Source organism: Scyliorhinus torazame, chromosome 6 (assembly GCF_047496885.1).
Source record: "Scyliorhinus torazame isolate Kashiwa2021f chromosome 6, sScyTor2.1, whole genome shotgun sequence".
Taxonomy (NCBI): domain Eukaryota; kingdom Metazoa; phylum Chordata; class Chondrichthyes; order Carcharhiniformes; family Scyliorhinidae; genus Scyliorhinus; species Scyliorhinus torazame.
The window spans coordinates 169,215,580-169,231,053 of record NC_092712.1 but is presented as its reverse complement, the minus strand read 5'-3'; the positions used below and the strand labels follow the sequence as shown (position 1 = coordinate 169,231,053).

General features: G+C 47.8%; 1 protein-coding gene across 2 annotated transcripts in view; it reads right to left on the bottom strand.

Moving 5' to 3' along the window:
* The window catches only part of mios (missing oocyte, meiosis regulator, homolog (Drosophila)), a 65,801-nt gene extending 50,604 nt beyond the window's left edge, over positions 1 to 15,197 (bottom strand). For both annotated transcript variants that reach the window (XM_072509077.1, XM_072509079.1), the window contains exons 1-2: positions 15,081 to 15,197; positions 88 to 1,498 (exon numbers count right to left, since the gene is read on the bottom strand). In XM_072509077.1, coding sequence (XP_072365178.1) covers positions 88 to 1,384 — 1,297 coding nt within the window. In that variant the 5' untranslated portion in view covers positions 1,385 to 1,498; positions 15,081 to 15,197. The remainder of the gene's footprint in view (positions 1 to 87; positions 1,499 to 15,080) is intronic.
* Positions 15,198 to 15,474: the final 277 nt, after the last annotated feature.

Below are 15,474 nucleotides of genomic sequence, written 5' to 3'. Positions count from 1 at the left end.
ATATTATTTCCTACGCATCAATTTTATTATTATTATGTTTTTTTCTATGCAGTATCTTGCTATTCAGAATTTGAGCCAAAAGGATATAGTGCAGAGTGTACCATAAAGACTTTAGCTGTGGGTCATCATCTCCAGCCAACAAATGATTTCTCCACACTTGCTCTGTATCAAGTCCGTATCTTGATATCGCACGCTGCCTCATTTTCGTTGCAACATCCTTCTCTCCAGATCTAGCTTCTCCTTCTTCACTGCAGTTATACAAGTGTCTACCACAAGCCCACATCAGAGAAGTAGTTGGACTCCAAGCTAGTGATATGCGCTCAAAAACAGTGAAGTCTGACATCAATCTGTTGGGTGTCACCACAACCATACGGTTCTGATTTGTTGGATGCCAAGCAAATGAAGCAATGCAGTTTTCACATGGTTGTACACTCCTTTCTATAATGGTGGGCTCAGTTTCATCACCAATAGGAGTTGGGGTATGCTGCATATCATACAGACGAATTATATTACTATCTCGTGTCAATGTAGCAAGTAAACCAGTCCTGGTTGGACACCAAGCCACTTTTGTTAATGGTTTTGGTTGCTCAGTCAATGTCAGCACTGGCTTTTCAAATTTCCTCAAGTCCCAGATTGCCACTTGACCTTCAAAGAAAGATGCTACACGGTCGTGGAAGTACGGATCGACAGTTACACCTTGAACAGCTTTTGTATTGACAAACATTTTTTGGCTGGTATTTCGCAAATCAAAAATTGCAAGATTGCGATGCATCCCTGCCAACAACAGCTTTTGGTCTCTTGGGAGCCAGCAAAGGGACAGGCTTGCATCATTTTGGCCTAGCTCATACAAAGGTTTTGTTACGACAAGGCCAGCATCTGTATCACCAGCAGAAAGTCGAACCTTTTCTGCTGGGACTGCTATCTCTGGTGTATATTTGCTGCTAATGTCCCAGATGAGTACGGAGAAATCTGCCCTGTGTTTGTCCAGTCCAGCAGCAAGCCAATTGCTGTCCACGGGATTCCAAGCTAATGTATTACACTGACGGGCATGCTTAGGAACAAATTCCTTTCCTATCAAATCTCTGCATTTAGAGTTGCGATCTTGACCTAGGCTAGTGAGGACAACTCGCCCATTAGCTTGACCAACAGCAAGTAAACACTCTGGGTCGTATTTAGGATACCAAGCCACACATTTCATATAAGGAGTGTCAGAGTTAATTGCCAGCAATGTGGCAGTGGTGTCCTCGGAAAGTCTCAAAGAACCAGCTTTAGCTTCAAAGGTACCTACTGATTCAGTACGATAGAGGCAAAGTTCAGAATCGCAAACGACAAATCTGTCCACATGATAAGGGGCCCACAGGATGTCGGGTTTCGACCCACTCATATTTACTACCAAATTGCATGAGGATTCTCTCGAAACGTTTTACTATCACATCAGTTGATCAGCTTGATTGAGGGGAGACAACACACATGTGCGAGTTTGTAACATATTATGAATCTGTGAAGAGAAAGAATTTGCTTTAGTTTATTACAAGTGATAACTGTTTTCTTTTAACATTTTTATTCCGTTCCCATGTTATAAAGCAAATGTGCAAAGTGGACAGGAAAAGCCCTTGATCCATCTTCTTACTTGCTCCAAAACCAATTCATACAAGACCTAAGCGGACTAGAAAATGCATTGCATATCATCTTGAGCTCGATCTTAGCCGAAAGGCTGAGAAACATTCGGTGCCTCTGTGCTGTTGTTTTTTTAAAATTTTATTGTTTAAGGCGGGAACAGGAAGTTCAACGCGCGGACCTCTGGGAAGTGGAGTGCAGGGGTTGCCGGTAAGTATTTAGGTTTAAAAGAACTTACCTTGCAGGGGAAATCAGTTGGAGTTTCAGCGGGAGCGGAGTGCAGAGGCTGCTGGTGGGCGAGTACTGAAATTTTAAAGTAACTTACCTTACAGGAGCAGATCTTGGAGTTTCAGCGGGAGCGGAGCGCAGAGGCAGCTGGTGGATGAGTATTTAAGTAAACGCTTACCTGGTCCCGTTTTCGGTCCCTCTGTGCTGTTGTTTTTTTTAAATTTTATTGTTTAAGGCGGGAACAGGAAGTTCGACCCGCGGACTTCTGGGAAGTCCCTCACCAATAAATTCTGGTGGAGAGGAAACCCGAGACACTACACGTGTAGTGTCTCCCACCCGCCCTCCTCCTCTAACCTAATAATAAAACCCATTGGTGTGAGGTAAGTACCATATTGTATTGTTATTATTATTATTATTTTTTTTTTTTTTTTTTAATTTAAGTTGTTAGCCAGATCTTGGTAGAAAGTTAGAGGGATGGCAGGGAAGGAAGTGCAATGTTCCTCCTGCAGGATGTTTGAGGTGAGGGATGCCGTTAGTGTCCCTGCTGATTTTACCTGCAGGAAGTGCTGCCATCTCCAGCTCCTCCAAGGCCGAGTTAGGGAACTGGAGCTGGAGTTGGAAGAACTTCGGATCATTCGGGAGGCAGAGGGGGTCATAGATAGCAGCTTTAGGGAATTAGTTACACCAAAGATTGGTGATAGATGGGTAACTGCAAGAGGGACTGGGAAGAAGCAGTCAGTGCAGGGATCCCCTGCGGTCATTCCCCTGAGAAACAAGTATACCGCTTTGGATACTGGGGGGGGGGAGACGACACCTTACCAGGGGTAAGCCATGCTCAGAAGGGAAGGGGGGGGAAGAGGAGCAGAGCATTAGTAATTGGGGACTCGATAGTCAGGGGCACAGATAGGAGATTTTGTGGGAGCGAGAGAGACTCACGTTTGGTATGTTGCCTCCCAGGTGCAAGGGTACGTGATGTCTCGGATCGTGTTTTCCGGGTCCTTAAGGGGGAGGGGGAACAGCCCCAAGTCGTGGTCCACATTGGCACTAACGACATAGGTAGGAAAGGGGACAAGGATGTCAGGCAGGCTTTCAGGGAGCTAGGATGGAAGCTCAGAACTAGAACAAACAGAGTTGTTATCTCTGGGTTGTTGCCCGTGCCACGTGATAGTGAGATGAGGAATAGGGAGAGAGAGCAATTAAACACGTGGCTACAGGGATGGTGCAGGCGGGAGGGATTCAGATTTCTGGATAACTGGGGCTCTTTCTGGGGAAGGTGGGACCTCTACAGACAGGATGGTCTACATCTGAACCTGAGGGGCACAAATATCCTGGGAGGGGAGATTTGTTAGTGCTCTTTGGGGGGGTTTAAACTAATGCAGCAGGGGCATGGGAACCTGGATTGTAGTTTTAGGGTAAGAGAGAATGAGAGTAGAGGGGTCAGGAGCACAGATTTGACGTCGCAGGAGGGGGCCAGTGTTCAGGTAGGTGGTTTGAAGTGTGTCTACTTCAATGCCAGGAGTATACGAAATAAGGTAGGGGAACTGGCAGCATGGGTTGGTACCTGGGACTTCGATGTTGTGGCCATTTCGGAGACATGGATAGAGGGGGGACAGGAATGGATGTTGCAGGTTCCGGGGTTTAGGTGTTTTAGTAAGCTCAGAGAAGGAGGCAAAAGAGGGGGAGGTGTGGCGCTGCCAGTCAAGAGCAATATTACGGTGGCGGAGAGGATGCTAGATGGGGACTCATCTTCCGAGGTAGTATGGGCTGAGGTTAGAAACAGGAAAGGAGAGGTCACCCTGTTGGGAGTTTTCTATAGGCCTCCAAATAGTTCTAGGGATGTAGAGGAAAGGATGGCGAGGATGATCCTGGAGAAGAGCGAAAGTAACAGGGTAGTTATTATGGGAGACTTTAACTTTCCAAATATTGACTGGAAAAGATATAGTTCGAGTACATTAGATGGGTCGTTTTTTGTACAGTGTGTGCAGGAGGGTTTCCTGACACAATATGTTGACAGGCCAACAAGAGGCGAGGCTACGTTGGATTTGGTTTTGGGTAATGAACCAGGCCAGGTGTTGGATTTGGAGGTAGGAGAGCACTTTGGGGACAGTGACCACAATTCGGTGACGTTTACGTTAATGATGGAAAGGGACAAGTATACACCGCAGGGCAAGAGTTATAGCTGGGGGAAGGGCAATTATGATGCCATTAGACGTGACTTGTGGGGTAGGGTGGAGAAGTAGGCTGCAAGTGTTGGGCACACTGGATAAGTGGAGCTTGTTCAAGGATCAGCTACTGCGTGTTCTTGATAAGTATGTACCAGTCAGGCAGGGAGGAAGGCGTAGAGCGAGGGAACCGTGGTTTACCAAAGAAGTGGAATCTCTTGTTAAGAGGAAGAAGGAGGCCTATGTGAAGATGAGGTGTGAAGTTTCAGTTGGGGCGATGGATAGTTACAAGGTAGCGAGGAAGGATCTAAAGAGAGAGCTAATACGAGCAAGGAGGGGACATGAGAAGTATTTGGCAGGTAGGATCAAGGAAAACCCAAAAGCTTTCTATAGGTATGTCAGGAATAAGCGAATGACTAGGGAAAGAGTCGGACCAGTCAAGGACAGGGATGGGAAGTTGTGTGTGGAGTCTGAAGAGATAGGCGAGATACTAAATGAATATTGTTTGTCAGTATTCACTCAGGAAAAAGATAATGTTGTGGAGGAGAATGCTGAGACCCAGGCTATTAGAATAGATGGCATTGAGGTACGTAGGGAAGAAGTGTTGGCAATTCTGGACAGGCTGAAAATAGATAAGTCCCCAGGGCCTGATGGGATTTATCCTAGGATTCTCTGGGAGGCCAGGGAAGAGATTGCTGGACCTTTGGCTTTGATTTTTATGTCATCATTGGCTATAGGAATAATGCCAGAGGACTGGAGGATAGCAATGTGGTCCCTTTGTTCAAAAAGGGGAGCAGAGACAACCCCGGCAACTATAGACCGGTGAGCCTCACGTCTGTAGTGGGTAAAGTCTTGGAGGGGATTATAAGAGACAAGATTTATAACCATCTAGATAGGAATAATATGATCAGGGATAGTCAGCATGGCTTTGTGAAGGGTAGGTCATGCCTCACAAACCTTATCGAGTTCTTTGAGACGGTGACTGAACAGGTAGACGAGGGTAGAGCAGTTGATGTGGTGTATATGGATTTCAGTAAAGCGTTTGATAAGGTTCCCCACGGTAGGCTATTGCAGAAAATACGGAGGCTGGAGATTGAGGGTGAGTTAGAGATGTGGATCAGAAATTGGCTAGCTGAAAGAAAACAGAGGGTGGTGGTTGATGGGAAATGTTCAGAATGGAGTTCAGTTACAAGTGGCGTACCACAAGGATCTGTTCTGGGGCCGTTACTGTTTGTCAATTTTATCAATGACCTAGAGGAAGGCGCAGAAGGGTGGGTGAGTAAATTTGCAGACAACACTAAAGTCGGTGGTGTTGTCGACAGTGTGGAGGGATGTAGCAGGTTACAGAGGGACAGAGATAAGCTGCAGAGCTGTGCTGAGAGGTGGCAAATGGAGTTTAATGCAGAGAAGTGTGAGGTGATTCACTTTGGAAGGAATAACAGGAATGCGGAATATTTGGCTAATGGTAAAGTTCTTGGAAGTGTGGATGAGCAGAGGGATCTAGGCGTCCATGTACATAGATCCCTGAAAGTTGCCACCCAGGTTGATAGGGTTGTGAAGAAGGCCTATGGAGTGTTGGCCTTTATTGGTAGAGGGATTGAGTTCCGGAGTCAGGAGGTCATGTTGCAGCTGTACAAAACTCTGGTACGGCCGCATTTGGAGTATTGCGTACAGTTCTGGTCACCACATTATAGGAAGGACGTGGAGGCTTTGGAGCGGGTGCAGAGGAGATTTACCAGGATGTTGCCTGGTATGGAGGGAAAATCTTATGAGGAAAGGCTGATGGACTTGAGGTTGTTTTCGTTGGAGAGAAGAAGGTTAAGAGGAGACTTAATAGAGGCATACAAAATGATCAGGGGGTTAGATAGGGTGGACAGTAAGAGCCTTCTCCCGCGGATGGAAATAGCTGGCACGAGGGGACATAGCTTTAAACTGAGGGGTAATAGATATAGGACAGAGGTAGGTTCTTTACACAAAGAGTAGTGAGGCCGTGGAATGCCCTACCTGCAATAGTAGTGAACTCGCCAACATTGAGGGCATTTAAGAGTTTATTGGATAAACATATGGATGATAATGGCATAGTGTAGGTTAGATGGCTTTTGTTTCAGTGCAACATCGTGGGCCGAAGGGCCTGTACTGCGCTGTATCGTTCTATGAAACTGTTTTCTTAGCTGTAGATAGCTCAAGATATTTATCCATTAGCAGAGACAACCATTTTTGTAACATGGAGTTAGGTTTTGCATGTCTACCCCAATAGGGAAGTTTGAGACTTGTATGTGATGCAAAATTATAAAGAACATTTTTAGGCCCTTGCATCTAACAAAATAGATCACAAAAAAGTTATAGTACATTTCATCAGAATGACAGGACGACAACAACACATTATTTTGGAATTGGCACACTAAGCAATGAATCAATGGTACATTTGCATTAGTCATAATATTATTGAACTTTGCATGCACATTACATCCCGTCTATTCAATGAAATTAATCATGTCATATTTGGTTAGGTTGGGGTGGGAAGGTGAAAGGGGAAAAACGAGAAACTCTATAAACAATATAAAAGAGGGTTGCAGGAACAGGGTGATCTGGTGTATACATACACAAATTGAAGGCCAGAGGCCAAGTTACGAAGCCAACTTAATAAAAATCATACAAGATCCTTTATTTTATCTGCAAAAGTCTACAGCACAAAAAATACCCAGTTATGCAAAGCCTTTAGAAAACACTGGTTAGGCCCTGATGGATTCGGTGCCTAATTGTGGACACTGAACCTTAGTAAGGATGTTTTACTTAAGGAGGGAATGCCAAGGTAAATTGCTAGAATGGTGCAAAGGATGTGGAACTTTGTTACATTGAGGTATTCCATTCAGGATTAGACTCAAAAACGAGAGGTTAGCATTATTGATTAATAAACGGGTGGAGTTTGAAGTGGGGAGTACAGTGGCAGACTCTGGGGGAGGTATGTTATGGTGAGTGGGAAATTGGAGGGGATGCTAGTGGTGTGGTGAATATTTATGCTCCGAACTGCGACGATGTGGAGTTCATGTGGTGGGTGTTGGGGAAGATCCCTGATCTGGACTCGCATCGGTTGGTAATGGGGGGGGTTCGGCAGCCACGTTGTGGGAAGGTAGTAATGAGGGGAGAGTTTATCTTGAGACGGATGCACAGGGAGAAGGCAGAGCGGGTGGAGATAGAAAGACTAGTGGAGATCTTGCAGGTGGACAGGAGGTATTCGGAGGCCCTGGAGTTGGGGCTGTTGAGGGAGTGGCAGAAACTGCAGATGGCTGCAGTTGGAGTTCAGGCTTTTATCCACAGGGAGGCAGTAGGGCAGCGAGGGAGGCGGTTTATGAATATGGGGAGAAGGCGAGCAAGATGTTGGCGCATCAATTGAGGAAACAGGAGGCAGTAAGGGAGATCGGGAAAGTGAAGGACGTGTTGGGGGATGAATGGGGTGTTTAGGGATTTGTACAATAGGTTGTATGAATCAGAGCCCCCAGCCGGGGTGGAGGCGTTGGAGTTATCGAGGGTGTGGGAGGACCTGGTGGAGGGGCAGGGAGCCCCCATTGGGCTAGTAGAGGTGGTGAAGGGTCTTGAGGCAATGCAGTCAGGCAAAAAACTCAGGCGGATACCCAGTGGGGTTCTATAAAACGTTTTCTGGGGTCCTGGGGCCTTTAACGAGGCGAGGGGGCAGGGGGTGCTGCCCTGACATTATCGCAGGCCTCAATCTCCTTGAAACAGGATAAGGATCCGGAGCAGTGTTGGTCCCACAGGCTGATTTCATTATTGAACGTGGATGCCAAATTATTGGCCAAGATCTTGGCCGCGGGAATTGAAGACTGTGTGCCAGGGTTGATAGGGGAGGACCAAACAGGGTTCGTGAAGGGGGGGGGCATATGTTGGCCAACATTAGGAGATTAATAAATGTGATAATGATTCCCCTCGAGGGACAGGATGTAGAGGTGATGGTCACCATGGATGCGGAGAAGGCGTTCGATCGGGTGGAATGGGAATATTTGTGGAAGATGCTGGGGCGGTTTAGGTTTGGGCAGGGATTTGTGAACTGGGTGCGACTGCTGTATCAAGCGCCGGTGGCGAGTGTGCAGACAAACCGGATGAGCTCGGATTATTTCCGGTTGCATTGGGGGACGATGCAGGGGGGTCCACTCTCTCCATTGCCCTGCCTTGGCTATAGAACCACTGGCGATGGTGTTCAGAGCGTCGAGGGGCTGGCAGGGGGTGGGGCATAGGGTCTCGCTTTATGCAGACGATTTGTAGCTGTATATTCCAGACCCCCTAGGTGGTATTGAGGGGATTATAGGGATCTTAGAGGAAATTGGCTGGTTTTCGGGGTATAAATTGAACATGGGGAAGAGCGAGGTCTTTCCGATCCAGACGAGCGGGCAGAAGAGATTGGGGGAGATGCCGTTTAAGATGGTTGGGGGGGGGGGGGGGGGCTTTCGGTACCTGCTCTTTCAGGTGGCGTGGGGTGGGAGCAGCTGCACAAGTTAAATCTGGCTTGGTTGGTAAAGCAGATGAAGGGGGTGTGCTCCTGCTGGCGGGGAGGGTTCGAGCAGTAAAGGTGACCATCCGCCCTAGGTTCTTGTTCATGTTTCAGAGCCTCCTGATTCCCAAGGCGTTTTTAGGAAGATGAACGCAGTGATTTCAGAATGTGTGTGGGCGGGTAAAAGCCCGCAGGTGAAGAAGGTGCTGCAGGGGGGGGGGGGGGGGGGGGGGGGGGGGGGGGGGTGCACGTTTGGCTCTCCCAAACCTTATGAATTACTACTGGGCAGCGAATATAGCGATGGTCAGGAAATGGAGGGGGGTCAGTATGGGCAGTGAGCGACTTTGTACGGAGGCAGGTATTGACCTTTCCACACCTGCCACCCCAAGGGCTACAGAATAAGGTGGTGTCGAAAACACTACCTATGGGGAGGGGAAGGTATCGGAAATTTATAAAAGGAGCTGATGGACGAGGAGGGAGACCCAATAGGGGAGGTAAATCAGAAATGGGAGGAAGAGTTGGGTAGGGAGCTGGAGGCTGGGTTGAGGGAGGATGCCCTGGGGCGAGTTAATGCATACTTGTGTACCAGGCTTAGCCTAATACAATTTAAGAAAGTCCACAGAGCACATATGATTGTGGCCCAGATGAGGATTTTGAGGGGGTAGAGGATAGGTGTGGGCGGTGTGCGGGTAGGCCTGTAAACCATGTCGACATGTTCTGGGCATGTCCAAAGCTTGGAGGATTCTGGCAGGGGTTTGCCAACGTTACATCGAAGGTTCTGAAAGTAAGGGTGGTCCCGAGTCCAGCGGTGGTGATTTTTGGCGTGTCAGAAGATCCAGGAGTCCAGGGGGACGAGAGAAGCCGATGTCTTGGCCTTTGCCTCCCTGGTATCCCAGAGGCGGAGTTAGAATGGAGAGAACCCCCGAAGTCAGGCGGTGGGTGACTGACCTGGCAGGGTTTCTCAGGCTAGAGAAAATGAAGTTCGCCCCGAGGGGCTCGGTGGATGCCATTGATCGATGGGGGCAGGTTGGTGGGAAATTTTGTTGGGGTGCTGGTTATTTAAAGCCATGCTGGCTGGTTGGGGGGGCTTTGGTGGTGGTGTTGTTGTCCAATCTTTGTCACAAGTAGGCTTACATTAAACACTGCAATGAAGTTACTGTGCAAAGCCCCTTTCTAATATATAAAATAAATGCTTCAATAAAATATTTTTCAAAAAGGAATACTGTCCAGTTGGCTGAACAATCGCAGCTCCAACAACACAAGCTGGACACCATCCAGGACAGAGCAGCCTACTTGATTGACACCAAATCTTACAACTTTAAAATTCACACGCTCCAATGGCAACGCACAGTGGTAGCAGAGCATACCATCTACAAGATGCATTGCAGGAACTCACCAAGGATCCTTCAACAGCACATTCCAAACCAGAGACTCCTACAACCCAGAAGGACAAGAGCTGCAGAAGCATGGGAATGCATCGCCTGCAAGTTCGCCTCCAAGCTCCACGCCATCCTAACTTCAAACTATATCACCATTCCTTCACTTTTCACTGGATCAAAATCCTGGAACACCCTAACAGCATTGAGAGTGTACCTACACGATGGACTGCGGCAGTTCAAGGTGGCGGCTCACCACCACCTTCTCAAGGGAAATTAGGGTGGGCAAGAAATGTTGGCCTAGCCAGTGACACCCACACCCTGTGAAAGAATAAAAAGAATGTTGTACTGATGTTCATGTTCACATCTGAACAATTTCAAAATCTGTCAAAGCTTCTATTCAATGGTATTGGAATGGCCTTTTTGTTCCACAAAGGCTAAAGGAAATTATAGTTATCCCTGCATTTTTTCAAAGAGCCAGACACCTGATTCATCAGGGTTTCCCTCTGAGAACCGAACACCAGTAGCTTGTGCACGAGACACCAGAACACAATTGAGTAACTGAAATGCTCGTATTGATTCAGGGATCCGTAAATTGAAATATCCATCTTTTACACAACCAAGTCCATGATATAGTCTTTCACAGAACAACCATTTGTTTTCTAAAATCGATCAAAGTCCAATCATGCGTATAACAATTGGGCCATTTGATTGGCCGAAGTAGTACATCACCAGTGCATACCATCTAGAGGAACTTTTTTTTATTTTTCCAATTAAGGGATTAGCGTGGCCAATCCACCTACCCTGCACATCTTTGGGTTGTGGAAGTGAGACCCTCGCAGACACAGGGAGAGTCCACACAAAGTGACCCGGGGCCAGGGTTGAATGGTACTCAAGAGCAGTGAGACTGCAGTGCTAACCACTGCACCATCATGCAGCCTGAGGAAGAGCTATGATGTACAGGTATCTCTACAGAGTAGGGCATCAGATTGGCACAGTGGGTAGCACTGTTGCTTCACAGCTCCACGGTCCCAGGTTAGATTCCCAGCTTGGGTCAGTGTGTGTGTGTGTGTGTGTGTGTGTGTGTGTGTGTGGGGAGTCTGCACGGTCTCCCCGTATCTGCGTGGGTTTTCTCCAGGTGCTCTGGTTTCCTCCCACAAGTCCCAAAAGACGTGCTGTCAGGTAATTTGGACATTCTGAATTCTCCCACTGTGTACCCGAACAGGCGCCGGACTATGGCAGCTAGGGGCTTTTCACAGTAAATTCATTGCAGTGTTAATGTAAGCCTACTTGTGACAATAAAGATTAGAGTCTGAAGACAAAAGTCACCATCTGGGTGCAAGGAAAGTCACCATCTGGGTGCAGCACCTGAAATCCCTCTCCAATTGGGAGACTCAGCACTGCGGCACAGACCCGGTGTCCCCTTTGGTCCCAGAAGCGAACGATGATCTTCTTCTGTAACTTGGCAACAAACTCAGGAAGAAGGATCGGTGAGACAAACTGGTTCCACAAAGTAAGTACCACCATTTTTTTTTTTTTTAATATCCAGCTTTTGGCCCCTGCAGGACAATATACTAAACAGTCCTGTCTTGCACCCTAGAAGTGGTGACCTTGGTCTCTAGCTCTTGCCACTGCGCCAAACAGAATAAACTCAGTGCCCTCGTAATCGGAGACCAGGCATCTGTTGCTGGCCAGATGTCCCACAAGCTGCTTATGGACCCACTGCCCTTTTTGCTACAAGTATAAAGGAGGAGCTGAAATACAAGTCTTGGGGAAATTGAATTCTCGGCAGGGACAAGGTGAATTCCCAGATAGAGGTGGAGGATAATACTCCAGGCAAAAGGCCAGGAATTCCTCTGGCAAGGAGTCCTGCTGCCAATACCTCAGCGCAAGTTTAGACCATTTCTCCCAGTTGGTGCTGGCAGAGGATGCCATGCAGTTGGCCTGTTTCCACTCTCACATCCTTTACAGGTTAACAAAATCATGACCACCAGCAGCGCATCAATGGCATAAGCCAAAAAGGACGACCTCGACACCCAGCCTGCACAGATCCAGTCCCGTCAACCTCCTCTGCAAGATGCACAGGAATGTCTCCATGTATAAAACTGGCTGGTTATGGGACACTGCTGATGCAGTACACTCTTCTTCGAAAATAAAGTGGAGTGTAAAAGAGCCATTAATTTTATTCAGACAAACTGCTGTGGCATCCTGAAATCAAATGACTGCCAAGTCCCAATTAAGTATTCGTGATCCACCCTGTCAAACACCTTCTGATCCAGGGACAGAACAAACTAGGACCACATTGAATTGGTCAGGGTCCATCATGTCTGCATGGTCCACATGGTCCTGACAAACAGCTGGTAGGCTGTACTATGGAGTAAGCAAGACAAAGGCCCTGCAGCACAATTGATGTAACCCAACCTAACCTTTTGGCAGCAATTTAGCATGGCCAATTCACCTAAGCTACACACCTCTGGGCTGTGGGAGGAAACCGGGACTGTGGGAGGAAACCGGAACACCCGGAAGTAACACACGCAGTCACGGGGAGAATGTACACACTATACACAGACAGTCACCCAAAGCTGGAATTGAACCCGTGTCCGTGGCGCTATGAAGCAGCAGTGCTAACCACCATGCTGCCCCCATACTTCCCTTCCTTCAGGTGCAAGTTAAGAAATCGAAATATTCTTTGCCGCTGCTATTAATGTTGACTTAACTTGGGTTATAGTTGTAATGATGGCAAGTTAAGAGTGCATCCACCTCATACACCCTACTGTGTACAAAGAGTCACTTGTGATCCTCCACTCCCCCAGCAACCCAATGAGGAACATCTTGAACCAGCACAGCTTAAGGTATCACACACACCCTTGCTCAAACTTATGGTTTTTACAGCACAATAGATTGGCCTGACGAGCAAAATCAACACCAATTATTGGTCAAGAGCCAACTGGACTGTCAATACTGACTCAAGTTATTGGCCATGTAGTCGCACGGTTTTTGGGGGCGGGGGCGGAAAGAGACACAAGGACACCCATTGCTTCATTGGCGATGGGACTCTAGATTATCCACTGTACCCTCCACCTCCTCCAAGTCATCAACCATGGCAGCTGACCCTCCCAACAGTGTTCAGTGCACAGCCCAGATGCACCTGTCACTATTCCACCTCAAGATCAACGGCAGAGTACTCGCATGCCTCTAGGTCAGAGAGCAGCAGTGGTTCTGGTGCCATATGCCACTCGTGGCAGTATAGTAACAGAGGAAAGAGCTTCCCCCCCTCCCCCGGCCGGCCGCATACTCTCACCCCAAAGTCAGGGATGAAAAGGGGCATCCCTGTCTCCCCTTCCTCATTCAGCAATCCTGCGAGTGAGTCATCTTCGGTCCTGGGAATGTCAATTCATGGCTGGGCAAACTCACCTAATTTCCTTCCCCTTTTCAGGCTCCAGGATACCCAATCCAGTCATATGACCAGATCACACAGGGTGGATCCTCCATCTATTCCTAGGGCAGGGTTTCCTTCTCATCTCCAAGCAGTACAAGTTAGACAGAGAAAGCATATCTCACCCCCCATGAAAAGAACCCTTTCTCCCCACCCACCACCAATAAGTGGTTGTGGGAGTAGGGGAGGTGGGGGCAAAAGAATGGTACTCTCCCACTACCAAGAAGCAGTGCCTCCTCCTCCTTTTCTTGGAGGTGTGCTGGAACGAATACATGTCGGTTGAGACCTCTGGCTCCGCATCCTCCCCTCTCTGTCACACCCAAGCCTGGTCATGGGAAATGAATGCTCCACCAAAGCAGGACTTGGGCTTGATCACTGGCACTGGGTCACTTGTGTTAGCCTTCATTATCTGGGGGTGGGTACACCTTCTGCTCACATGATGTCATAACCAATGCTGAATTCAAACCCAGGATTTCATACGTATGAAAAAAAATTTTGGGGGGGGGCAGGTGAAGAGCTGGTGATGCCACCCTCAGCCATCTGTTATTTCAGCTGCCACAATTTAAATGTCTATTATATTGCCTTTGTAACCCTATTACCAAGTGCCCCACTTGAAAGGGTCACTATTAACCCACTGTAACAAAGAAAACAAATGAAAAGGAATCTTGATAAATTGACATTCCCAGAGTTGATGATGCACTCCAGTTCCCACCAAATGCTGAAGGCTTAAAATTTTTTGATAGACACCAGTGTTCTCAGGACACCTGTTTGCAGACCTAACCACAGCAGAGTAGCAGACATTCAGGCCAGACTACACCTCAACCACCCATTGCCACCACCTGTCAATGGCCAGGGCATAAATGAAACCCAGTTCATGTCTACTGCCTGCCTACAATTTAACACTATAATGAACAACTTCTCCCTTTTGCCTCAGATTAGTCTGGATTTTGCACATGGTCTGCAGGAAGTTCTGCTGGTTCATGGTTAGAACTTCTGAACCACAACTATTTCAACACATCTTTCACACTACAAGTTTAGTATGTATTCAGACTTTGTTGCCATTAGTAAAAATGGCTTACAACAATTAATAGTTTGAATCAATAATTGGAAAGAGCACATGTATAATTCAACCGATACTTTAAGATTCATGGGTTTACCCATCTCATAGTTCCCAAATAAAAACGTGCTTTTATATGGAGGTTTACAGCCTATGAAGTACTTTTTTAAAAAGTGTAGTCACTATTATAATGGGGGTGGGGAGGGAAAGAGCACCATGCTTTGAAAATATCAGGCCACAATAAACAAATTTAACAATCGGCCTGCATTTTTAAACGAGTTCTGCATGAGGTTATTAAAAGGAAAGTACACGAATGTCCTCTTTTATGTACTGCACTATTCGTTAAGTTTCCAGCAATCTCTGGCGCTGCATGATCTGGAAGAAAGTCACAGCTTTTTCTTGTTGGGTTCGGGGGGTGGGGGCGTTTAACAGGAGTTAGGAAGGGGAGAATCAGAGATACTTGGCGCTGCTGCCCACGCAGCATTTATGTTACTGCGATCCGGAGGCTGGGGCGCAGGCCTGGAGGCCAGCAGGCGGTGACTGCCGCTTAAACCCCACCGGTCACCTACCCCTCCGCTTGGGGCCCGAATGAACCGGGACCGGCACCGTCCTGTCGGCTACACTCGCACCAATCTATACACACCCACACCGCCCCGAAACTAGCGCCCAGCCGCAGGCCGAAGCCCCGAGACTGACTCACCTACTGCCTTCCCCCGTCCCTGGCACGTTTACGCCAACCTCCAGCAATCCAGTCGCCGTTGCAGCGCATGCGTTCTCGCCCCGCCCGCGGGTGGTGTTTATTCACGTGATCCGTGACGTCACATCCCGCCCAGTTCCGCGCGCGCCGCCAGACATCAGGGCGGCACGTGGCTGCTGATGGACAGATGGATGGACGCTACCAAGGGTGGATAGTACTGAAAGTACACATCTGTGACCGACCACATCGCAAATACATTTCTACATAACATTATTTTCCACAGAAAATAGGAGGAGGCCATTCGGCTCTTTGAGCCTGCTCTGCCATTCATTATGATCATGGCTAATCATCCAACTCAATTCAACATGTTAAAGCAAAATTCACTGAATTGTTACTG